The 25,535-nt window shown below is 48.2% G+C and overlaps 7 protein-coding genes across 7 annotated transcripts; 3 read left to right on the plus strand and 4 right to left on the minus strand.

Moving 5' to 3' along the window:
* Positions 1–582: 582 nt before the first annotated feature.
* FPOAC1_011243 (uncharacterized protein) lies at positions 583–1,497 on the minus strand (the record flags this gene model as incomplete). Its single annotated transcript, XM_044855626.1, has 1 exon — positions 583–1,497. The coding sequence occupies one exon, from the start codon at positions 1,495–1,497 to the stop codon at positions 583–585; it is 915 nt and encodes a 304-aa protein (XP_044702939.1).
* A 3,468-nt stretch (positions 1,498–4,965) lies between these two features.
* FPOAC1_011244 (uncharacterized protein) lies at positions 4,966–8,490 on the minus strand (the record flags this gene model as incomplete). Its single annotated transcript, XM_044855627.1, has 3 exons — positions 4,966–5,900; positions 5,958–8,350; positions 8,459–8,490. The coding sequence occupies 3 exons, from the start codon at positions 8,488–8,490 to the stop codon at positions 4,966–4,968; spliced, it is 3,360 nt and encodes a 1,119-aa protein (XP_044702940.1).
* Positions 8,491–10,914: 2,424 nt separating this feature from the next.
* FPOAC1_011245 (uncharacterized protein) lies at positions 10,915–12,026 on the plus strand (the record flags this gene model as incomplete). The annotated part of the gene is made up of 4 exons (XM_044855628.1): positions 10,915–11,198; positions 11,263–11,423; positions 11,475–11,904; positions 11,957–12,026. The coding sequence occupies 4 exons, from the start codon at positions 10,915–10,917 to the stop codon at positions 12,024–12,026; spliced, it is 945 nt and encodes a 314-aa protein (XP_044702941.1).
* Positions 12,027–12,239: 213 nt separating this feature from the next.
* Positions 12,240–14,853, minus strand: SPB1 (AdoMet-dependent rRNA methyltransferase spb1; the record flags this gene model as incomplete). Its single annotated transcript, XM_044855629.1, has 3 exons — positions 12,240–14,346; positions 14,400–14,785; positions 14,836–14,853. The coding sequence occupies 3 exons, from the start codon at positions 14,851–14,853 to the stop codon at positions 12,240–12,242; spliced, it is 2,511 nt and encodes an 836-aa protein (XP_044702942.1).
* A 962-nt stretch (positions 14,854–15,815) lies between these two features.
* On the plus strand, positions 15,816–18,684 carry FPOAC1_011247 (uncharacterized protein; the record flags this gene model as incomplete). The annotated part of the gene is made up of 3 exons (XM_044855630.1): positions 15,816–16,119; positions 16,179–18,200; positions 18,254–18,684. 3 exons carry the CDS (start codon positions 15,816–15,818, stop codon positions 18,682–18,684), a joined length of 2,757 nt encoding a protein of 918 aa, XP_044702943.1.
* Positions 18,685–19,203: 519 nt separating this feature from the next.
* Positions 19,204–20,714, minus strand: FPOAC1_011248 (uncharacterized protein; the record flags this gene model as incomplete). The annotated part of the gene is made up of 2 exons (XM_044855631.1): positions 19,204–20,304; positions 20,361–20,714. 2 exons carry the CDS (start codon positions 20,712–20,714, stop codon positions 19,204–19,206), a joined length of 1,455 nt encoding a protein of 484 aa, XP_044702944.1.
* An 820-nt stretch (positions 20,715–21,534) lies between these two features.
* On the plus strand, positions 21,535–22,560 carry FPOAC1_011249 (uncharacterized protein; the record flags this gene model as incomplete). Its single annotated transcript, XM_044855632.1, has 1 exon — positions 21,535–22,560. One exon carries the CDS (start codon positions 21,535–21,537, stop codon positions 22,558–22,560), a length of 1,026 nt encoding a protein of 341 aa, XP_044702945.1.
* Between the last annotated feature and the right edge of the window lie 2,975 nt (positions 22,561–25,535).

Below are 25,535 nucleotides of genomic sequence, written 5' to 3' on the forward strand. Positions count from 1 at the left end.
ATGTAAAAGGCAGATGATAAAAGGCCGAATAAAGAGCCCGGTGCATATGCAGGCAAGAATCCAAGAACAACAATGGGGTATCAAATAACAGGGCAGAAGTGAAATGACGAAATACGCCCTCAGCCAGTCTTGGCCGGGATGCGACGGATCTGACCAAGACACGAAGCGGATCGACAAATCTGGGAAAAGCTTAAGCACCGGGCGCCAGCCGATATCCTTCTCCGTTCTTTAGTAAATCCATTGATAGATAGCGCCGATGCCCCTGTCGACAATGTGGCTCATGTTGGAGGAAGCCAGACCAAAGATGTGACGTTCTTGTCGATATCTAAGATCCCACCAGGAATGGGATGGGATGTAACGCGGCGCGGTACGGAACGGGCCGTCAGGTATGAGTGTGCCCAGACCTTTCTTAGTGTCTTTCGCGATTCGGGGAAAACAGCCTGTTTCTGCTTATTATGAGGACAACGCCGCCAAGGTCGTTCAAAATCAAACTCCAAGCGCCCACAACTTCTTAGCGTTGCCATCGGTATTACCAGTTTTGCAAATGACAATTAATTTTTATGCAGAGATGGTCGAGCCTCATCATATTGGGTTCTCCATCCCAGGAGGAGGTACAGCTCTAGGTACCGAGTTCTGGTTCATAGTTGGGCCCTTGCGTGTAGTGCCATTGGTACCGAGGCCACGCTTCATCATCTTTCCCAGTACAGTGACCAGTTCACAAGCATCGCCAAACATGTCGTCGTCCATCCCCTCCGTAGCTTCATATACCTCCGCTATGGTATCTTTGGCGACTTTCCGACTGCCCTCAGCGTCGTGGGCGCATTCATACAAGAACGCCGCATATTCGGTCTTGACTGACAGGCGAAGAGAATGGGATCCCCACAGCATCGAATCAGCTAGCTGTATGGCCTCTTGAAAGTGTTGCTTGGCTTCGGGCAGATAGTCTTTAGCCGGAATGAGGAAGTTTGGTGATAGCGGAATATTCTCGAAGCCTGGAGGAGGTAACACGGGGCCTCCTTCTAGGGGGTGAGTTGGTTGAACCGAGGAAGGTCTTGAGTCACCTTCCATGTCGGCGGCGCGTCCCTTTCCCTTGTCCATGCGCGATGCCAATGCAGCCGTTACATCCGGCGTCTGCCTGCCGAGGTGCGAGACTGAGGGCAGGTTGCCAAAGAGAGCAAAGATGTGAGAAAAAGAAGCACGGAGCTTGTAAGCAAGGACCTTGAGCTCGACATAGTTGCCAACCATTGGCAAGACATATTGCTCAAGCATCACCTTGCCTTCTCGGGAGAGCCATATGATTCGTAGTACACGCCGTATGGCGTTGGGCGATGGCTCATAATCAGGTCGACGTTGCTTCTTTGCAGCAACAAGTTGTTCGGCAAGATTCAGAGACAAGCCTAAAATCTTGAAGAGCATGTTGGCCAGCAGAGGATTGTCATTCTCGACAGCTTTGGCCAGCTTGCCGAGAAACTTTTGGTCAACCTCGGAGGACGCCATGCAGCCCGACTGCTACTTCCAAAGTAGGGCTGAGATTCAGATGAGCAAGACGCAGAATGACCCACGAGTGAGACTAGGAACTTTGCTTTAGTTTCGATGCGGTTTACCAACTAGGGCAGCAGAGGGGCCATGGAAGGGAAAGGAAATGGACTCGCATATGAATGTGAGCACGGGTGACAGGCGTCATAGACCAAGGCAAGACATGAGACGAAAGAGAAGCAGGGAGGAAGGTAAGAGATTATGGAGGCAAGTAGAAGGAGGTTGGTTGAACTAACCGTTACTGAGCTCCACAGCTGCAAGCGCAAATTGTTGCAGCAGCTCGCACGATGCAGAATGATGAGAGGCAGCCAGAGTAAACCAGGAACCGTAAGGCGAGGGCCTATCGCTTGGTCTGCAAAGGTGCGACTCTACGGGGCCGGCGAGTCAAAGTGAATGCGCGCGCGACAGCTGGCAGGCTGTGATTGGGTCCGATGCGTGTTGGTGATGGCCGATTCGGATGGTAACGATGAGATGAGATTTGAAAGATCCAGAAGGACGGCGCTGGGACAGGAACGAGTGACAAATGACGGTGGAAAGGTTGCAGCACCGACCAAGGAAACTGTTTGCAACCAATTGACTTATTTCGAGTTGAGAGGCGAACAACAAACGAAGGCGCATGCGCATGAACGACCAAGAACCCAGCGTTGATCAACTGCGGATGCTTCAGCGTGCAGAGGAAGAAACGCGAAATTGCGATTTAGTGCCAAGGACCGCAAGACTACAGGCAGAACGCTCAATAGGTAGCAAACGAAAGACTAGCAGCAGGAAACAGACGCAATGCTGGCAACACCAAAGAGCATGACGGAGAAACGACAGGATGGCAGGCTCGTCTGAAAGTTGTTATACGGCCGGCCAGTCGCGCGCGCTGTCGAATATGGGACGGGAGAGAAGCTGATGCGCTTCCAGGTTCAGCGAATGACAAGGGCAGGCGGTGAGCGGAGAGGTCTAACAAGACAAGACGGTCAGTGGGCTGGGCAGGCTATCGACTAGGGTTCTCTTCAAGAGCAGGTCTGTGAGATGGCCTACCAAGCTAGACCAGGGGACCCTGAACCCAAATCAGACACCACTATTGACAGTCTAACAGTGCACCACTGGAGTTGACCAGGGTAGGGGATCTAGTCTGATCGGGGGGAAGCTTGTTTGAAGATGGTGATGAGATGAGAGAGATGACTGACGGGTATTTGCAGTGCAGATTAACTACAGAGTAACTAGATAGTAGTTAAACAATGTAGTCGGTGTTTTGGTGACTGGTCCGGTCCAATTGACTCGATCGTGACGGTTTGTTGCGTTGCAGGGGTAAACAGAGCTCACTTGCGCCAAGTCGGTTAACCCCAAGATATCGCAGTGCTATTTTTGTCCTTCAAGATGGAAGTCGCCGAAAGAATGTTTGCTTAATATCAAATCAGGATATAAACATAAGTCGAGTCCAGTCCGTTGTAGCACGACCAAAGATTAATGAATTCAAGTCTCGAGGTGAGACCACATAAAAAATTGAAGAATAAGAAATACGCGACTCACGAGGATTAATCGACGCGGCACAACGCGAGTACGTTCCGGGAAGCTCGACCTTGATCGTAGGCAAATCTAAAAAGATGGGAAAAAAACAACTCGGGCCCAACCAACAGATCAATAGAATAATCGAAATGGGAAAAGGTGTAAAGAGGCGGCGGGGCAGGGATTTCGAGGAGGTTGGTAGGTAATCTAAAGGGTGAGGAAGAAGAAAAGAAGGTCAAAGGGAAAAAGAAATATCAAGCAAGCATGACAACGTCAGGTGGAAATGAGTTGGGCTCTTTTTCATGGCAGACCTTCTTCCTTTTTTTGTCTTTTCAACTTGACATTTCCATACCTGGGATATATTTCCTAATCAGGTCTTTCCATTGCGAATTCTCGTTACCTATACCTAGGTGCTTGCGCAACATTCGCTTCATTTACTATCGCTTACAAGTCATAATTCAAGGCGAACGTTGACATTTGTTAATAAACTTGATTACATTTTAAAACGTCCCTCCAGTTGAACTGTGTAATGCCTAACGGGCATCAACGGTCAGCCCAAATCGAAGGAGCATGCTCAACGACGAATGAACAGGTGCACACGTATATAAATTGAATTAGTAGTGAGACAGACACACTTTAGTTAGTCTGTCCCTACACATCTATCTGGATGGAGACTTTCCCGAGACCAGACCCGCAGATTTAACTGTCAGCGTTCCGTCACTTGTCGAATCCGCCTAGAATGATTTCATGCATATTATCCACAAGCTTTTTACTTTGACAGCTTGCAACTATGAGGTAATGCGACCCTCTCATAACTTGCTTTACTATAGTCTCTACGCAACCTTTTTGTCAGGCTTCAACGCATTGCAAAAACTCTCGTGGCTACTGCCCAATATGCAAGACAGCCAGATCTCTGACTGCGTACTTGTTAAAATTAAAAAAGCATCCATTCACAGATGTCTAGTTAAGTCAGACACTAAATTCAACATTGGCCATCATCCGATTGCTGCAGTTCAAGGTCCTAGACAAGTTTGTGATAGTGTCTGATCCCAGTCGTCGTTTACCCTGTAGTCTGTCTACTTCCCAGCCTCCTGGATTATCTTTCCTTCAACCCTCGACCTCGTATCTTCCACTCAATCATCATCTGTCCAACATCGCGGTTGGCCTCTGTTCATGCGACCGCCCTCTTGAACACGTAGCTTCCACATGATCCAATGGTTCTACCCATTCGTACCTCATCCTAGTGTGTCTTCGTTCAGCCCTGAATATTGAGACTTGACTTACACGCAATGTGCCCCATACTATCTATGCTCACCTGAAGCCCCAACCTCTTCAGTTTTGGCGGTAACCTACTTCACGTCACTCCTTTGCCTCTCTCTTTCCGCCCCGCCCCGAGCAGCTTGACCAAGGCAGATGCGTCGGATCGGCGGTGAGCTTCTTGGTTGGTGCTTCCAGATTCCCGGGTCACTCTCCCTCTTTAGCCCACCAGAGTCTGTGGGATCATTACGTATTGCAATGCATTTTCGTCTCAAGGCCTGTATTGAAATGGGAAGCTGGTTTGAAACGACTGTATCAGTGATGCTCCTGTGGGAGAATATGAAACCGTAGCATGCCCGGACTAAAGTACTCATGCTATCATCATATCCCCTCCCCAACCCGCATCTTCCTATAAGCCCGTATTGTATCAATATACATTTCGGAACAAACAAATAGATTTCCAATTATCTATGCTGTCAACGCCGGCCTGTTTCTATACCGATGCCATTCACTCCCTTTAAATGTGCTTCCAGTCGAGAACCCCTGATATAGGTATACAAAAAAAGACACCGGTTTGCGCCTCCACCCAAAATCCGTCAAGATGCATCCAGAACCTATATCATTACATCGAACCAAGCGCCAAAAATCCCAGACCATGACGTTTCCTCGTCCAGTAAATTAGCTCCAAGCCCTAGGTCGCACTAATGCCCCTGGCTTTCGACGTCTGCTTCCAACGTTCAAGTGCTCGGAATTGTTGTCTGTCGCACTGCTGTCGAAACGCTCGTGTCCGCCGACAGTAACTAGTTTCACCACGTTACCAAAACTGAAGGCGATTGATCGCTGGCCTACTCGAACCACAGGGCCGAGTTCTGTCACGATCAAATGTCCTGCCCTTTCATTGGCCTGGAATAGTGGTCGTGTCTCATCAGTTCTCAAAAGACCACTCTGTGGAGCGCTCCATATCTCCCAGCGTCCAAAGAGGTCTCGTCCTGGTTCTTTGCGTGGCGATCGGTGCCGAAGACCTTCTGTTTTCCGTCGCCCGTTAGTATGGTTGTCGAGAGCCCTACTTGACTTTTGCCGTATGCCCACGACGCTGCCATCAGACAAAACACTCCAAGAGCCGGGGTTCTGTACATGCTTCTTCGTCTCCTTGGCAGATTCCCAGGCACACCATCCGCTACTGGATGGCGTCGCGGAATTTTGGTAATAGATCATGTTGTGATCATCGAGAGGGGCAAATGTCTGCACTACACAATCCCCTGTCTCTGCACTAGTATAACACAAAGTGATCCAGGCGAGCCCCTCAGTTCCTAGCTGTGACGACGAGCGACTAAAGAACGCACTCTGTAAGGAACGCGGAGTCATCCGCTCGGTCGAAAATGTATGTACGAGACTGTAATCTTCCATGCTGACAAGATGGACCCGGACGGCCCCAGCGATCAGGAAGAGACCCAATGAAGCGAGAGGAACCACTTGATGAACTTCGTCATGTTCAATTCCTTCCAATTCAACACTTCGAGAGTTCCAAGACAGCGTTTCCTTGGTTGCTGCATGAACACAGCCTCGTCGAGATGCGGTAATGATGGCGAGTAATGGAGATGCCTGCCTGCTTCCTATTACAGTCATGGGATCAGTATTGCGGTCAAGATTCAATCGTAGGTAATCCTTACGCTTCCCTATCAAGGGCCGCACGCAGGTCAATGGGCTTCGACATATGCCATAATCGGCTCCTTCACCCGCGTCCGGAATGTATTCGGTCAATGTTCCATTGCGACGCACCAACATTAGCCTAGGAATATCGCGTTTTGGATCGGAAGAGCCAAAGAAGAAGGCTTCTGTTTTCTGGCCCTCAAGGTTAACAGACAGCGAAGGTCCCCAGGCATTCTCTTTGAGATTCCATAAGGCTATTTTGTAACGAGACAATATGGCCAACCACTTCGAGTTGTCATCGATGGTCATGGCAAGAACTGGAAACGAGGCATCCTCCGACGCCTCACCTTTGGCGATTGTGTAGTGCAGACTGGCAGATTTGGCGTCCCAGACCCGAATTGCACGGTCCAGGCCAACTGAGACAATTCGACCATCAGGTGCAGCTGTCAGCATCGCTATATCAAGGGTATGACCTCCATGGAAAGACTTGACGTCCAATGTAGGATCAGTATCAGAGTGTCGATCATCGTCGTCAGCTTCGTCCTCCCACAAAAGAAAGCTTGTCAATAATCGAAGACCGGCAATGACTACCAGAATAATCACGACGAATCGGGTGAGTTGGTGATTGATAAAGTCGTAAAGTGCTGGGAGTAGAGTTGGTTCCTTGTAGTGAAGCATACGATCCGAGCCCTTCATGACGAATACAACGGGCTCATAGACCCTCGCAACGTAGCTATGGGCTGTAGGTTTGATGATGCTGATAATCTCCTGGGCTGTCTCATGATCTTGTAGTTTCAGCCAGGATTTCGGGCTTCTCGCTTGGTGAATTAAGTCTAGCGAGGTTTGTGGCGAGCTGCTATTCTCCAACGCACCATGGCCTTGATATAAGTGCTTGAAGAAGTTGACAATCGCGATAGCTTCAAAGAAGTGCCACTGGGCGATAAATATGAAGCCAAGCATGATAATAGTACCTGCTATTCGTGTTGACAGAGTCGCTTTGCCTTGGAGGACAAGGTCCCATGTTCCTCGGGGCTTGAAATCGGATTCTCCACGGTAATGGCGTATTGAAGCTTTTGCAAGCGCATCACTAAGCTCTGTGCGTCGGACGTCAACGCTGAGGACGGACAAGAAGAAGGTTGAGAGGTAAAAAAGGTCAAAGCCAATCGCAACGGCTACAAACATGCAGAAAGCGGAAACACCGGGGGATACCCAGCGAGAGAGAAGCAGCAAAAGAAAGACATTTTGCAGTGAGCTAGTGATAGCTGTATGAGCAGTCTCTCCAAAAGCCTGGCCAATACGATTGCTTGTTGAGTCTTCGGCAGGAGCAATGATAACGGCGTTGATGAGTCTGAAAATGTTCTCAAGACTCATGGAGAGGACGACTAATGGATAAGCTGCTCTGGGAATCCGCGACAAATCCAGTCTGAAGATGGCGCAGACGGTAAAGCTGGACATGACGGAGAAAGCGATCTGGGATATGACAGTGATGATGAGACCAAACTTGGACTTGAAGGCTCGCAATTTGGACAAACTCATGAGGAAATAGATGGCGGTCAACCCATAGGCGACAGCTAGAATGACCGTATCTTGGCTCGATATAGGACGAAACTGAAATTCGTAGAGTTGGCTCACGGTAGATCGACCATCAGGCGGATAGATGTCCCATTTGTTAGCCACCTTGTCCGGAAGCAAAGCGGCTTTTCTCTCCCATTGTTTCCCCACGGGCGAGTCCCGTAGGTAGATCAATGTGATAACAAGAGCATCCGCGGCAACGAGACGCCTTTCTTCGAACCTTTTCCCGCTGAAAACGATGGAATGCCTAAGAGTGACATTGACCGAGGTGGACTGAGTCTTTTTGTCGTTGACGGTTGTCAGAATAGCAGGATCGGCCAGGATATTCTCCTCCATGCAATCCCAGTACTGAAGTGGCGAGTGAAAGAACCAGGACTGATTGTTCAAACCATTGATGGCATGGAAGGCATCTCGTTGACTTGTTGAAAGATCGGTGCCAGGCTCAGGCAAAGAGCGAGCAACATTTCGGGCCCGGATGGGACTAAAGTTCTCGGTGCTTCCTAGTAGCTCATTCTGCAACTCCAGAGCAGAGACAAGTAAATCTTGTTTCAGTGCCTGCATGTAACTACCGTGAACCCAAATAGAGCGCATCATGACATCGGGGAGAATGGTTGTGCCGTAAGGCAGCGGCTGAGCAACAGTCCATGCATGGTGCGGTAGATTGGAAGCGCCATTGACGTAGTCACTTGTGAACAGGTAGGGGATGGGGTAGATCAGTATAGTAGCCACGACTACCGAGACAAGAAGAGTCGCGACGACATGGCTGGCAGCATATGATCCATATCGATACAGAGCACGACGAACAGGGTGAGTAGGTGCTAGGACCGGAGCTTCCGTTGTTCTGCGATGCGATGTGAGTTAAGACGGAAGACGGGGCGGGAAGCGGAGCGGAGAGCGGGACGGAAGGACGGGGACGGGGACGGTATGAGTTGGGGCAAATAAGACTGACCCTCGGAGTGGGTACAGGAAGTACCAAATCATGAGGACGGATGGTGAGCTTTGAGTCGCTTATTGTCCCATATGCGAATATGTAAGAGCGAAAGTGAAGGAGTGAGTTGGTTGAAGGCCGAGGTGAAGCAAGAGAGTGAGCTTAAGCTTTAGAATGACTTGACTTGACTTGACTTTGACTGGCGTGACATGGACTAGAATGGCTTTCGAAGTATGGATATTACTGGTAGTGAGTGGTTCGACCAAGGCGGGCAGCGCCGCCCGAGAGGAACAGACGATGCTCAACAGAGCAAGCGAGGTCGAAGTGCAGCCAGGATTTTAGCAGCGATCAGGGCGCGTTGAGGCTCGTGTTAGAATTCCCACAAGCGTATATTGTCGTCAGATCGGATCAGATAGGTTAGACCTGGCCAGATCAGATGCAACGCAGATCAGGTCACGAGACTTTGACCAAGCTGGGCGCTTGAAGTTGGGAGGACAAGGTCAAAAACCGGGATCGGAACCAATGGTATGGCTTTCAAATGTTGGCTCGTACTTTGTACAATGAAAGAGGCAAATACAATACAGACGAGGAAATAATATGTAGGAGGGGGATGATGAATGTTGGGGTTGATGGAGGACGTGGAAAAAAGAACCGACGCTACGGAAAGTGGGAAATAATGGGATGTAAAACCAGGTAAAACCAGCTAACCAACTATACCTGTACCTACCTACCTAAAATCGAAGCTATGACAACAAGGCGCGATTCTAGTTTACCAAGTAGCTGCCCTGGATCTCAAGTCCAAATCCAGGTTAAAGTCAAAGTTTAAAGTCAAAAGATCCGACTTGGGCTACCTGAATGTGGGGGTTTGAGGGATTGTACTGTAGATAGGTTCCTGTCAAAGAAAGAAAGCCTCTGGCAAGACAAAAGCAACGAGAACAGACACTCAATTGGGAATTGGTAATGAATGTCCCGACAGATTTGGGGATGGGATGGAACAAGTACTCCGGGAATGGAAAGTAGAAGGGAGATCAACCAAGCCGCTAAGGGCTGCCTCTAGACATAGATAGTTACGTACCTCTTGCCGTTTCCATTGACAAGAGAGGCCCGTATACGAACAAGAACAAGAACATATGTCTCTTACGTTTTATCTACCTGTCACTTGGGCATTAATTGGTACAGCAAACACTTAAACATATATTACCCGAAAATATTACTCGCAGAAAGTTACTGCATATGCATCGGTAGTGGGTGAAATTATCAGCCCTTTCTTTTGTCACTGGAATGATCAAAAGAAAACACGGCCCAGGAACCTGGCACTGAACCGGGTTTGCAGTTTCTTCCGTCTCCCCCGAGTCCTCCCCCCTGAAGGGTTAGCTGCAGCTCCACTGTACATCCGTCCCATCTCAGATCGGCTCCCGTCTCACTTCCTCCCAATTTAGCCTGTGATACTTGATGGTTGCACAATATCAATTTGAGCGTCAACCAGTCTTACCTTGCAGTGCAGAGATGAGAGAGCTTAGCATTGGTCACTCAACGACTGAACGTTCGTATCCATCTCGAATATTTTACTAACTGCGTTTGTGACCCCTTGAAGCAAGGAGCTGCACCCGCTGCCACCCTTTCGTCCTGTTCTGGAAACCACTTCAAACCCATGTCCTTGCTATTCGACTAAGCTGCGAAGCTCACAAAAGCAAGTCTTCATCATAAACGCCTCAATTTGTTTCAATCCCACATGCCATTGGTCTATAAATCACTGAATTACTGACCATCGTGTCTTCCAACTTCTCGTTCAGCCATGCCGTTGCCATGTGGTTCCCATTCCACATGTTCCAGCTCTTCCAGCCATGGTCGACAAGGGTTGAAAGCTGCAAGTACCACTGCTCATGATTAGTTCCGAGCGCAAGACATGGCGTTTATTTATTCAGCCTCAGCAGTCATTGTGTCTTACATTGTAGCTCAGTGCACTACCATAGGTACTTGGAGAACACGCGCTCTGTGGATAGTGTTTACCAAGTTGTGTGTTTAACACGAATGGCCGACTGGCTAGTGCTTTGCTAACTTCTGTCGTAGCTCATTGTAGATTCCTCCAGTTGAAGCGTCCGTAGTGCAAATAAATGGTGTTCGTCAATTGACATTTTCCAGAGCTGAAGAGAAAGCTGAGTCTTCAACATTGGATCGTGTGAGCATAAGCAAGGCACTTTAAAAATGATAAAAACGTCTTCGAGATATATGCAAGATTTAGTCTCTTGTTACTCTACATCGTTTTAATTCTAAAACTACATTGCGAAACAACATGTTGAAACTCCTATTGTAGTCTGTCTTCTGTTTCGATGGATTTAGGCCATTAATCTATGAACAATTTTCTGTCCACTCACTATTAGGTATCGCCTCACTCCACTATCAAAACGCCCAATCCCAACTTCAATCAAATACCAACACACATTAATTGGGCAAAGCAACTTGCTATGCAACACAAAATGTCTGGCACAGAATCAGGAAACTCTCCTGAAGACGTAGCCTTCTCTGCAGACAAAGCGATTGAGAATCTCATATCCACCTTCAACGAGCTCAACAGCAACGCAATCGATGAGTTTCAGGATGAGCCAAGCCCGCTCGAGTTCATGCGATATGTCGCTCGCAACACACCTTTTGTCGTAAGAGGTGGAGCTTCTTCGTGGAAAGCATGTCGGGAGTGGAATTCTGCCTATCTCCTCTCTGCCTTGAAGGGTCAATATGTCAACGTTGCTGTCACGCCACATGGGTATGTCTTACTATTCTTTGAAACATCGAGATATGATGAAACTGTCGTCACTAACTCGTAATAGTAATGCTGACATGCCTACCGTTCCCCCTGGCGAAGAGTCACTGGTTTTTGCCAAACCTCACTACGAGGACCAGCCTTTCGAAGAATTGCTGGAGTATGTCGCTCGACAGGAGACGGACCCTGATTTTCCTGCTGATGCTGAAGTCCGGTATGCACAAACTCGTAAGCTCAACCACATTCACTACGGTAATAGGGTACTAATCAATGTCACAGAGAATGACAACCTTCGCGAAGAATACATAAGTATATTCTCCGATGTACAGAAAGATGTTCCTTTTGCGAGAATAGCACTCGCCAAAGACCCCGATGCTGTTAACCTTTGGATCGGTAACTCCAAGTCAGTGACAGCTATGCACAAGGACAACTACGAAAACATCTACGTCCAAGTATTGGGAAGAAAACACTTCGTTCTGTTGCCTTCGCTCTGCCATCCCTGTGTCAATGAGCAGCCTCTCAAGCCCGCAACATACGAACGGGGAGGAAATGGCATGCAGCTTAAAATGGACTCTGATGCCGAGACTGTCCCCTTTGCTATCTGGGACCCGGATAGGCCTGAGCAGAACGTTACCAAATTTTCACATCTTGCTCGACCTATGCGGGTAACACTTAACCCCGGAGACATGCTATATCTTCCAGCTATGTGGTAAGTCCAGTCTCACTCTTGTGTTGATGTTCAACATGTTCACATTTCCAAGGTATCATAAAGTTCTGCAATCATGCGCTGAAGAGGACGAAGGATTCGTCCTCGCTGTCAATTACTGGTAATAAAAACTCAAGAATCTCTTTTACTTTTCCGTGTGATGCTGATAATAAATCCTCCCACAGGTACGACTTGGATTTCACAGGCCCCCTATATCCCACATCGACATTTGTTCGTGACGTAGGCCTGAGAAACAATATACAGACTAGACCAACTCCACGCAAAAAATAAAATCAAGATGCAATGTCTATTTCCATGCCCTAACCCGAAACAAGCTATTATTTCTTCTTCTTGGCAATCCTCTTCTGCGCTCGCAGCTCCTTCTTCATACGAGGATCGACAATTCTGTAGCGGCCCTTGACACCCTTGGGACGTCCCTTGATACCACGGTTGAGACCACGAGCCACAACAAGTTTGGCTGCCTGCTTTGTCGGTTTCTTCTTCTGTGCCCTGGCCATGAGTCGCCCAATGCTGTCTGCCTTTTCCTTCTCTGTCATGTTCTCGTCGTTGTTGAGCATGTCGGACTTCTTCTTGAGCTTCTCTAGCTGCTGCGCAGCCTTGAACTTCTTGCGAGCCTTCGCCTCTCGCACCTTTTTGATGGGACGGGCATTGAAGGCTCGCATCTTCTCCTTGATCGCTTGCGCCGCAGCCTTGGAGATGGGCTTCTGAAGCTTGTCGTGTCTTGATTCATCCTCGACAAACCAGTCTGGTAGGCCGTCACGGTCGCGGAAGGCATACTTGTTGAATCCGTCGTCAATAGCATCATGGGTTGTTTTCTGTCCTGTAGCGAGTTGATGTGCAAGGGTCATGGCCTCTGCGGTAATGATATCAATGTCAAGTCTGCCATCCGCTCTTCGTTGATCCTTGTCCCAATCGTCCTCTTCATTACGTTTCACGACCTCGAAGCCGTTGTCGTTATCTTCCATATCAGAGTCAGAGTCAAGAGTATTCTCCTTAATTTCAACGGACTTGGCAGCGGGTGTTTCGACCTTGCGAGCCTTGGATTGCTGAGCGACAACAGCGGCTACATCTCGGTTGATCTCTTCATCCGCGCTGTCTTCAGCAGACTCCTCTTCGGGTACGATGCCTGTGATACCTTGGAAGACATCCTGGTTGAAGAAATTTGTCGCCCGCTTAGATAATCCGTTGGCTCCCTTTGAGGAATCCAGATCACGAATGAGTCCTTGTGCGGGGGTTTCACCTTCATCGTCATCGGAAGAATCATCTTCTTCAAGATCAGAAGAGTCATTCTTTTCATCGGCTTCTTCGCCAGACAGGCCTTCCCACTCATCATCACCGTGCTCCTTCCGGGCTTTCTTTGCTCGGTATTTTGCGTCAATCTCAGACTTGCGCTCCTTGTAATGGTCGTACATGGAATCGAGCTCTCGTTCCAAACGATCCTCTTCAGGGTCGCTCTCATCATCTGTCTCTCCAGATGAGCCAAGACCACTGTCTACTTGCTTCTGAGGCGCCTGAGAAGGGACAATCATCTTGCCGCGATTCAGTTTCCGCATGGCGTCTGTCTTGTCAACCTTCTTGAGCGAGAACATTGCGCCTTCTCCAATGGGGCCGGCTTCTTCCATTCCGATATCCATAGGGGCGGTCATGTTGAGTTGCATACGCACAATCTCGCGTTGTTTGCGTTCGTTCTCTCTTCGCTTTTCTCGCCTCCTTTTGGAGTTTTCTCGGTCCTTCATGTCTTCAAGCTCCTGTTGAATCTTGAGTTCCTCGTCCATTGACTCAACTTCGGCAACCTCCTCAGTTTCCTCAATGTTAAGGGCCTTCTTTGTTTCAAAGCCAAAAATCTCTCGAACTTTCAATCTCCATCTCAAGAGCAGTTTGAAATCCTTCCTTCCCAGCACACGAAGATCAGAACAGCTGTTCCGGATTTCGTCTGTTGTTTCAGGGAGTTTGTCAAGCGCTGCCAATGCCACATCTCCGTTGCGTGGTTGCTGAAAACTGAGTTTGTTGTAAGAGCCCAGAACAGCAATAGGATCGGTAGTTTGGATGAACTCGCTGGCGGGCATTTCCTTGAACTGAAGAAAGTCCCCTTCCTCGTAACCATCTCGCTTGCGCTTCTTGACTTCGGGGTTGTAGACCTTGGCCTCGTTGTTGGGCGTTGGGCCAGCGAGTTCGGCAAAGACATAAGTGGGATCCAAGAATCGAGGATCCATCTTCTTTGGCGCCTTGTATCCACGACATACAACAAAGATCTCGGATGACACGTTTCTGCTGGAAGTTGGTTTAGTTGCTTCCACCTTGTTGAAGAGTTGCTTGAAAACCCATAGGAGGGAGTTGTAGTCTTTGGATCTGAAGACTTTGGTTACGAATGTACCGTCCGGTTTCAAAAACTCTGTTGCAAGCTTCAGAGACTGTAAAACAAGCCTAGTTACAACAATTAGCACAAGCATTGGTAACAAAGAAAGAGTCCTACTCACGCATTCTGGTCAAAAGCGTCCTGAGTCCAAGCAGTACCGACATTGGGGGCCCCATCGTGCAAAACCAAGTCTGTTTTATAGGAGTGCAGTAGACGTCTGAGGGTTGCTCGGCAGTCTTCAGAAGTAATATCTGATTGGAAGGATGTGACTCGAGGAATTGGTTTGATAGGACTCAAATCACAACCGATGATCAAACTGCCTTGGGGCATCACCTCGGCCGCTACTTGAAGCCATGAACCAGGTGCAGCACAGAGATCCAGAACGATTCTGCTCTTCTCCAGAAAGCCATACTTCTTGTTGAGCTGGATAAGCTTGAAGGCGGCTCGAGCACGATAACCTTTCTCTTTCGCCAGTCGGTACCACTTATCAAGACGTCCCTTCGCTTTCTGTAGGAACTATTAGCTTTTATAATCCACCCAGTTCTCTGCTGGCTTACTTCTTTGGTGATCGCCATTGTGTCGGCGTTGGCGCAAAGATTTGATGTTGACACGGGAAAATTGATACTTGAGAACTTCCTCGATATGCGCCCCTCTAGAAATTTTGCGACGGATAAGCAGTCACGTGGCGATAAGCTTGACAGTACCTAAAGGCGAGTGGGTCACTACCTCTAAAGTGGCTGAGTGGGTAGCAGAAAAGTCATCCTCCTAAGCCTTAGGGTATAAAAATAAAGAGTTTAAGAATTGTAGTCTAAGGAGGATAAAGTGGCCTATTAATTTCGTCTCTTATGCTGTAGCAGTCAATTTTTCTGATACCGTGTGGTCTGCATCAGGGTTGTTGTAATTCGATAATTGGCCAGGTGGGCCATGCAAAGCCAACACATTGTAGACACAATAGGACCAAAGGCTGATGCAGCTTGACAGTTAACACACTACGTCTTTACATAAGCTGTGCACAAAACTGAAAGATTCCTCTCTCATTTTGATGAGGAGTCTATTCTATCTAGATGTCGAAAGAGGCTTTCGTGGGGGATCTTACGATTGCTTTGATTGGAAAGAGTATCTTTGACCAATCGGGCCTGTGATCTCGGTGGTCTCTGACGGAAGCCTTTTTGTCTTGTGTTATTGTAAGCAGATACTTTCGATGAATGTTTCTGGTCATAATCTGGCGTGATTTCTTATGGAATTTTAGTGTATCTTAGAGTATGTTTCTAGGTAAATTTTGTCTAGCCTTACCCAAGAAGTTCATTGCTGAAGATATATATCATTGAAAGTTGAGATGTAAGTGACCTAACCAGGCTTAGTGTCTCATGCCCCGCCTTGTGCTCAGGATATGTACCTAACTTAGTACCTAAAAAGCGGCTCAACACAACCTCCATCGAATGCTACGCCCATACCGGCCACTTTTACCATCAACTTGGGCGAGCTGTCGGCCCTTATCATCGGGACCTTAATCTTGCATCACAGACTTAAGGCCAGCATGAGTGGACTACTCGCCGCTGGGTTACGGCCTCTCCCACGCAGGGCTACGGTCCTTCCCGTCAGACATCTGCATCTACATCGTCAATCCACAGGTGGCCTCCTCCAAGCTGATGCTGCGATTCGAGCGACACGAAAACGAATGTGGCAAGGCGGAAACAATGCTTTTCACAATGCCGTCACTACAAGGAATGCCTCCTTTGCTAGATTCTTACCTAAACTTATGGTCAAGTTTCTAAGAGTACCGGCAATGTTTGGCGGTGTGGCCATCGGTGCTTTTGCCTGGGTCCAATACCAAGCAGCTCGTATGTCACAAACTTAATCCCGTACATATATATATCAAACATATTGCTAACTGTTACAGAGGCCGGCACATTCGCGGTGAACCTATTCAACACAACCACAGATACCATTTCGGGCGCAGCTTCGAGCTTATTTGGCGGTGCCAAGGACATAGCTGATCAAGTAAATCGAGGATGGGAATCTACGAAAGAAAAGGCCGAACTGCCCGACTGGGTCAAACAAATCCTAAAACTTCAGGAAGATGTTGGTACAGGTGGTTCAGGCGGTTCAGGCGGTGGCGAGCCAAAGCAGAGCAAGGTTGGCGCCGCAGCTGCTGTTGGTGCTACAGCTGCTGCTTATGGCTACGACCAGTCTGACGATGAGGACCCTCGAAATGTCGAACAGGTGGCTAAGGACGACCAGATGATGCTTCTAACTAAGAAAATGATCGAGATTCGAACCATTCTCCAGAAGGTCGGACAGTCTAGCACCTTGACCCTTCCCTCCATCGTGGTTATAGGATCCCAGTCCTCTGGAAAGAGCTCCGTCTTGGAGGCTATTGTTGGTCACGAATTTCTTCCAAAGGGTTCCAACATGGTTACAAGGAGGCCAATTGAGCTGACTCTCGTCAACACGCCATCTGCTAAGGAGGAGTATGGCGAGTTTCCCGACCTTGGACTGAGACATATCACCGACTTCTCGTCAATTCAGCGGACTCTGACCGAACTCAACCTTGCCGTCCCCGATAGTCAGTGTGTCTCCGATGACCCAATTCATCTAACCGTCTACTCCCCGAACGTGCCCGACCTGTCACTTATCGATCTTCCCGGGTACATTCAGGTCGTAGGACAAAACCAGCCCCTGGAACTAAAGCAAAAAATTTCCGAGCTTTGTGACAAGTATATTCAGCCTCCCAATGTCATCCTTGCCATCTCCGCTGCCGATGTGGATTTAGCAAACTCGACTGCCCTCCGCGCGTCTCGCAGGGTTGACCCTAGGGGTGAGCGAACAATCGGTGTGGTTACCAAGATGGACTTGGTCGATCCTGTCCGTGGAGCAAACATCTTGAATGATCAACAGTACCCCTTGAGACTGGGATATGTGGGCGTGATTTCCAAGGCGCCTCAAAACCAAGGATTATTCAAGATGGGCAACACTAACCGACTTGCCCAGATTAACAAACAAGAGAAGACTTTCTTTGACGCTCATCCTAGGGAATTCGGTCCGGGGGCTGAAGTCAATGTTGGAACCAAGACGCTCCGCAAGAAGCTTATGCATGTCCTAGAACAGACAATGTCTGGAAGCCTACAAAGCACCAGTGATGCTATTCGACAAGAGCTTGAGGAGGCCACATATGAGTTCAAGGTTCAATATAACGACCGACCTCTTTCGGCCGAATCATATCTTGCAGAGAGCTTGGATGCCTTCAAGCACTCTTTCAAGCAGTTTGCTGAGGAGTTCGGACGTCCTCAGATGCACGAGCTCCTGAAGCAGGAACTGGACCAGAAGGTCCTTGACTTGCTCGCGGCCAGGTATTGGAACAAGCCCATCGAAGATCTCTCGCCAGTGAACCCCGACTTGGATAGTCTAGCAGATCTCCCCAAAGCTCCTGCCGATTCTCTCTACTGGCATCGACAGTTGGATGCTTCTACATCCGCGCTTACGAAGCTCGGTGTTGGGCGTCTAGCCACCACTGCGGTTAAAAATTCTATCCAGGCTCACATCGACTCCCTTATCAGCAACTCAAGCTTCTCCAGCAACCCCACCACCCGTCAGGCTATTCTGGAAGCCGCCTCGAGCATTCTTAGCGATAAGTTCTACAGCACCAGCGACCAAGTGGAAAATTGTATCAAACCCTATAAATTCGAGATCGAACTCGAGAACCAGGAGTGGACTAAGGGGCGTGATCACGTCGGTGGCGTGCTTAAGAAGGAGCTTCAGGATTGTGAGAGAGCTTTGAAAACCCTCGAGGATAGTGTCGGTGGAAAACGAAAGATCAAAGACGTTATGACCTACGTTGATAAGGCCCGCAAGGGCGAAGTTGTTGTTGAAGGCGATAACCGTAGCGGCGCCGGTGGTTTTAGCGCTGCTCTTCTGAGCAAGGGTAAGTTCAACACATATGAAAATATATTTCCTCGGGGGCTAACATGTATACAGGGCGGGAGGCTGTTTTCCTGCGTGACAGAGCGGACATTATCAAGATGCGGCTGCTTGCAGTCAAATCCAAGCAGTGTGCTGACCCCAAGAACAAGTACTACTGCCCCGAGGTTTTCCTTGATGCTGCTGCTACCAAGATGGCGTCCACTGCTGTCCTTTTCCTGAACGTGGAGCTCCTCACGGAATTTTATTATAGCTTTCCTCGGGAGCTGGATCGCCGCCTTGGTCGTCAGCACCTATCTGACGACGAGATCGAGAAATTCGCCAAGGAAGATCCTAAAATCCGTCGGCATCTGGAGGTCATTCGCCGGAAGGAATTGCTTGAGCTGGTTCTCGAGAAAATGGAGAGCCTCCGGCAGCTCGACGGCCGCGAACGAACACACGCTAACGCCAGAAGAGACCGTCAGCAAGGTCGATGGGGCTTATTCTAAGCAGACCAACGGGACCTGTTCTGAGCAGGTCTCTTGTTAAAATGAGACACATGATCTTCAATGGGAGGGAGTTGAAGGAGTTGTATGATTGATTGAATTGTTGAAATTAGATTATCACCACTTTCTTAGGTAAATAGATGAGCCGGTGAAGAGGCTTGAATAAGAGACGAAATTGATATGTGACTTTATGCTACTTGGATCAGGGGTAGGGCTCAAAGCAGCATTATTCTCAACACAATATAAAGGCACTGCTAAACAGCCCAGTTCTTCAATCACAACCTAAGGAAACACATGAGAGACAAAAGGGTTTATGCTATTTGGATCAGGGCTTCTTAGGCTGTTTATTTTTGTATTCTAAAGCTCAGAGGCTACTTTTCTACTCACATCCGGAGGGCAAATGATGACAGAGAACATGGGTAAGGGTGCTTTACGGATATTATGTAGTGGTATTGATATATGTGCGAAATCGAAGGTAAGTATACGCGTCCACTATCCTGCCTTGAAATGATGTTGTGCCCTTTATGTACTGCCCTCTGTACTCATTTGCAGCGTCACCTCCCATCTGATACTTCCACCATGGCCATATCCTTCGCCTAGTCTGTTCTGGATTAAGCCCGAAACACGCTGTCGTAGCTTACTTATGGACATCTCATCATAACCTTTGACCACACTTAACTTGAGGTTGGCCATGCAAAGACCATAGTGGACCTGCCAGAATTGCGCATCATCAATAGCAACAACGCTTGGTTCAGTCTCAATCTCTCGAAGGACGGCACTGACGCCGTTGTTGCCATCACTGCCACCATAGGACATGAGTAACATAAGACCCTGTGCGACGGCTAACCGCATACCAAGGGCAAACATGGCAAATGCGATAACAACACAGATAAGACGGTCGAGCCATGTGTAGAGTGAGATAGAGAGAAGTGGGAGAAGAGCAATAACGGCGGAGAATGAGAGTGTGAGGAAGTGGAAGGGGTTCGACAATACACTTGGCAAAGCAGCAAGGTACGAGACACGCAGAAGTTTGGCAATACGAGCATGGTTCCGAAGACCATATGCCGAAACTAGGGTGCTCACCATAGCAGCAGCAGACACAAGGTCAATAGAACCATCTGGACTGTCATGGCCGTGCTCATGATGAGCCTCGTGGCTACCAAGAGACTCGAGAAAATGCTTGAGTGTGTGTGACACCAAGTCAAACCCTCCAAAGAGAAGGAAAACAGACATGGCGAATCCAGCAAGGACCTCGGCTCTCTCGAGACCAAAGGGGTGCCGGATACTGCTGCGTCTCCAAACCTCAAAATTACCAAGGACATCAACCATAACACAGACAGCAGCACTGCCGGCATCGAAGAATACAAGATGCGAGAGGGCCGTAGTGGCGAGAGAGCCCTCTGATCGGAAGAAGATATAAGTAGCCACAGTAAGGTGGCACATGCTCCAGTAACAGTGAATACGTTGGTCCTTTGTCATGCTTTTCCATGCCTCGCGAGCGGTCGGGATAGGGAGAGAAGCGGGAAGGACAGGTGGGGGTCTCTGCGGTGGCTCTTTGAAGATTTGATGTTGAGATGAGATACTACTGTGTTTGTATCTGTGTCCACGGCGTTGTCCAATGTTCTGCGAAAAAGATATATCAGCGTATTGTTTGAGACATGAAAAGAAAGGCTACACACCGACTTGACAGGACCTGCGGAGATCACCTGCGTCTGGAAGTTGAAAGGGTTCTTAAACCCAGGGGACAAAGGAGAGTCCGCTGTCTCGTCTTCTGCGTTCATTGTCGGGAGCGATAAGGAGGAAGAGGACGTAGTTGTCGTAGAGGGTATCAGTAGATTCGCAGCCGAATTCTGAGCGACGGCGTTATGGTTAAGTTGGCGATTGATACCGATAGAGCCGTTGTTCTTATCAACACCACCGTCTGTAAACTTTTCGAGGTTCGTTATGTCAAAATCGTCGTCGCTATCGCCCTGGAAAACCAGACTTGGCGGACGGAGTTTCTGAGGAGGACAAGCACCTGGATAGTCCGACATATGCTGCTGCTTTCGGATAACGCGCTTCTTTATTCAGTTAGATCGATAACCCGATCGATTGATTCCAGGAACCCCGTTTTAGAAACTTGGAAGCCGTGACATGAATGTTCAAGGTTTTGGGCGCAAACTGGTTTCGTCGATAGCGCAAGCCGAGACGAAACGGAAGACAAAATGGAATGCGTAGGTTGACGTCGCGATCGATAACCATTAGGTTCCATGTCCACTGTGGAGGCGGACGGACCGATGGGGGGTTTTTCAGGGGTACTCTGGAGGATGCAGGGGGCTACACAAGCGCCCAAGCCACATCATCCATGTCTGTTCTAGCGGATCATGGAATCCCTGGGCCCGACCAGGGCTTCTTTGTGGCTGGCCTCTCAGGGTATAGGTAAGAAAATTGACCGCTGGAAACATAAAGGACGAAATTAGTGGAACACTTTATGCTCCTTAGACTATGGTTCTTAGACTACTTATTTTTATATCCTATAACTTGGGAGGTCATTTTTCCTGCTACCCACAGGTAGCCTCTAGACGCCTCAAAGATATCGTCATTAGCTTCATGTCCTCTACCTGGCTTCAGTAGGTAGTTCTTGCAGCCTCTACGTCTGCGACAGTTCACATCATACAAAGGCTACGAAAGCCATGCAGCTATTCCCTTCACATCAATAATAATAATAGTTCGCGGCACATGCTTGTGACCGTGAATGATTTTGCTCCCACTACCTACCGAATGCTGGCCCCAACTTCTTGGTTCTTCCCTCGACATTCGGAAAAGCGAATATAAGTAACCACTTTGCTTGGCGCTCCCACTTAAAACCTCGCCATGGAGGGCAATTCAGAAAACAAACAGGGCACTTTACCTGCACCCTCTCCATCTCATCGACGAAACTCCTCGAATTCGAGCATCTTGTCCAAGTTCCCCTTTTTGAGGACATCACCAGAAAAGCGACGTGAACAGACCGAAAATGCGATCGACGACGATGCCCATGCGACAACCCCTCGGCCTGCTGCTCGACCATCTGCGAGCGTGATACAATATCAACGAACACGAAGACGCCGGGGATCTCTTAGGAAAGCTGCCCTGCTTGGTCGAGGAGCACAACGCGAGCGCAGAGAAAGCAGGTCCCTGGTTATCGACACTTCCCATGCTTCTACATATGGACTCGATCCTACGGCCGTGCAGACCCAGAGTCCGTCGCCGATAGAATCCTTGGATCTAAATGCGTCGCAGCGTACACATGTCGATGGGTTTGCACCTTTACCTGGAGGACTCGGCACGGCGCCTGTACTTCCTACGAAAGTGGCATCATTGCATACCACAGCTCGTTCAACAGCACTGACGGATCAAGATGGAGCATCTTATACATCTACAGATGAGGAAGATATGCTCCAGATACCCGGTAGCTCATCGACAATTAGGCAGAGCCTGTCAATATCACCAGGACCAGACTCTTACTTCAACAGTGTGAAATCAACATCATCACAACGCAGACGGCTCACAAACAGAGCAAAGTCCCCATTGTCGTTCAGTGGTTTGTCATCCAACACATTGCCGGCACATGAAGACTGGGACTATGCAGACACGGAATGGTGGGGATGGGTTGTTCTGTGCGTGACATGGTTTGTGTTTGTCGTTGGAATGGGTTCTTGTTTTGATCTCTGGAGCTGGGCGTGGGACGTGGGCAAGACTCCATATGCGCCGCCAGAGTTCGAAGATGATGATACTCTGCCAATCGTAGGGTACTACCCTGCGTTAATCATTCTCACGGGCGTAATGGCGTGGGTATGGGTTGTTGTAGCTTGGGTTGGGATGAAGTACTTCCGGCATGCTAAAATCAGTGGTGACTAGATCATGCGTTGGTTGGATGTTTCTGGCTTTGAGCTTGAATTAAGTTCTGACACTATCTACTCGAACTTGATACTATTAATGATTATTAATGAGGATTTATTGATATGTTCTTCAAGACGGCTCCTGTATTGGTACCAGAAAAATTAGGCGCCAGAAGCATAAGAGACGAAATTATTTGGCCAGTGTATGCTACTTAGATAGATCATACTTCTTGGGCTATTTATTTTTGTAGCCTAAAGCTCAAAGATCAACTTTTTCACTACCCTCTAGATTGGGTTGGGATGTTGGTGAAATTCATTTACATACTGCAACTCTGTCCCAATCTAGCTAGATCCTTTAAATCAAATGCTCAGTGAATGCAGCCTCGACGATCATTGACTGCTGTTCACTTCCAATTCGTTGTCAAAGGATGTCTTGTTGGTGCTTACAAAAGTTAAGCGCCGATACAGCGGCAACATACGCCACGACAACCAATCATGTCGGGCTTGATCCTGATCAATATTTGGGACATGGGATCGTGGCAGTCTCAGCGGGGTCTGTGCAAGCCTCTAGCGCGGGAATGACGAGGAGGCTCAATAGAAGCGACTCAACAAAGTTCAGGTCTGCAGTAAATTATATTAAAAAAAACAATTTGTTGTGTCTACGGTGATGTTGGCTTTACAACGAAAACAAGCCCAAGTTTCTGTTGGGTGACATTGTTTGTTCGTTGTCCCACCTCAATGAATACTACCTAAGCAACGGCTTTGGTCCTCTGTCAGCAGGTAGATACAAAGGGGGATACAAGAATTGACAGAAAATTACATCAAGTGACTGTAGGATATATGAAGCAGTATCTGATATGAGGGGACATTGATATAAAATGTGCTTCCCTTGTCAGAATGCGATCCTCTCCAGGGTCTAGGGTAAGGTAGATGGCGGCGATTTTTGTGATTGACATGGTGGAAAATTTCCCGAGAGTATCAATCATTGCCTGATTCAGTTTGAGCGACAAAACCGTTGATTTGCATGAGAGGATCGGCAGTTTATCATCCGAATACGTCGTGCCTGAGGAAGTCGAGAACTCGCCGTCTCCGCTTGTATGGTTCTTGGCTCAGTGTGATCCTTCATGATAGTTAGCATGTTGATAATGTATTAGGAATTATCACCGCTCATCTAGTCATACATACTGTTTAAGTTTTGCAGCAGACCGTACTTCTGGAAAATCGATAAAAATATTTGTATACTTTGTGATAGCCGCCAATGGCGATATGATAACCCCCAATTACTAACAAATCGATGGAAATGCGGTACGTGGGGGTTCAAAGCCGAACCGAAATGCTCCAAGCGCAACCGCTTTCAAGGTAATTAGCTTCCTTGGCTGACGGCCCGACGCAAGCTCATCTCGTGGACAAGGTCATAGTCATGGACATGATATGAGATAGCGGTCTCGTGATGGTTTTCCATAGAGAGATGACTCGGAATGCTAGACTAGCCAGTAGCCAGTATTTAGCAAGTCGACATTCTGAATATTGACTCAGAAGAGATGCGGAGACTGTCTGGCCATTATTCACTTTGCCATGCTACAACGTTGTGTGTTTCACCCGCATACAAAGCAAGCCACCCGCTGCATCAAAAATGGTCATGTTGGTTATTCTATGGAACTCAATCGTCATGCAAGAGCTTATTTGACAAGCTTGGCTCGTCTCAAAGAGTGGCACAATATCATACTGTCGGTCACTGCTCGATTGTTTGTCCACACAGGTATCCGTCAAGGTTATTTATTGATTATGCGTAGTGGGATGGATTCATGCCGTCCACTGATCCTCATATCAGTCATTGCCAGACTTGGCGTCAGCCAAAATAGCGGCCTGCCATGCCATCAATCCTTTGTTCCATAGCCTGTCTGACTCTGGATCAAAGCTATGATGAACCCCTCAACAAAGAACCATGCCCTAGAGCATTCCCAGAAACCGGAGCCGAGGATTGTTATATTTTAATATTGCTGGGAGGAAGAGATAAAAATGAGCAATAATTGGGAATGGTGTGCAAGGGAGAAGATGCATGCCCCTGTCATCTCCAGTTACGCCTGAAACAATTCCACCAGTGGCCATATGTAATCAAAATCAAAGCCCCCAACCTCACCAAATGGCAATGCCAGCCTGCTGAAATATTAAGCAGGATCCAAGGCATTGCGTATTTCCTTCATTTCAGCTGTCATGTATTGGACCATTTGAGCGCACGAGCTTTCTCAGCTTGCTTGAGCTTGAGTCACTTTAGTTTAGTCACCCAGGCAGAGGCTCACTCATCAGCTTCGCTTTTATTGTAGCCTCGCTGTCGCCGAGCTTCAATTGCGTTTTTATTTTCTTTTCCCCATCTGTTTCCGTTCATTTTAGCCATCCATTCATATAATCTCGCATGCGATCCGGTACCCATCCTCCTGCAGCAGATTCTAGGCCTTTGTGATGGAAGAGGCGAACAATAATCACTCAGTACGAGAACGGAAAAATGATTTGGACAAGGGGATCAATTATTAACTGGAGGGGGATCTGACATTTGACCGACGACTCCAAGCTTACATAACACTTAGTATTAGGTAGCTAGCTGTACGCGCTGTAACAGCAACAAGGCAATGAACCTAAGTACCTACGTATGTTAGTAGTGGACATCTTACTTCCTGTCCTTCGAACTTTTCTTGTTCCTATTTTATAAACATTTCCAACGACTATTTCATTTTTATCAAACTTTGATATTGGACGATTGATTACTCTGCAAATCAAATACCGCCTGGCATCTCAACTCAACATCATCTCTCAAAGCAGCACCCTTAATACAGTCAAGTTCCTTGCTGCAGCTCATCAGGTGTCGGGTCCCTCCACCGCCACAGACCTCACACCCACAGACCTCCCCCATTTCTTCCACTTCTAGGCCCCAAGACCCGCCAAAGAGAGCATCTCCCCCCTGGTGCGCCCGCCTAATTCGGTCTCCCCTACTGTACA

This window comes from Fusarium poae, chromosome 4, assembly GCF_019609905.1.
Source record: "Fusarium poae strain DAOMC 252244 chromosome 4, whole genome shotgun sequence".
Lineage (NCBI taxonomy): Eukaryota > Fungi > Ascomycota > Sordariomycetes > Hypocreales > Nectriaceae > Fusarium > Fusarium poae.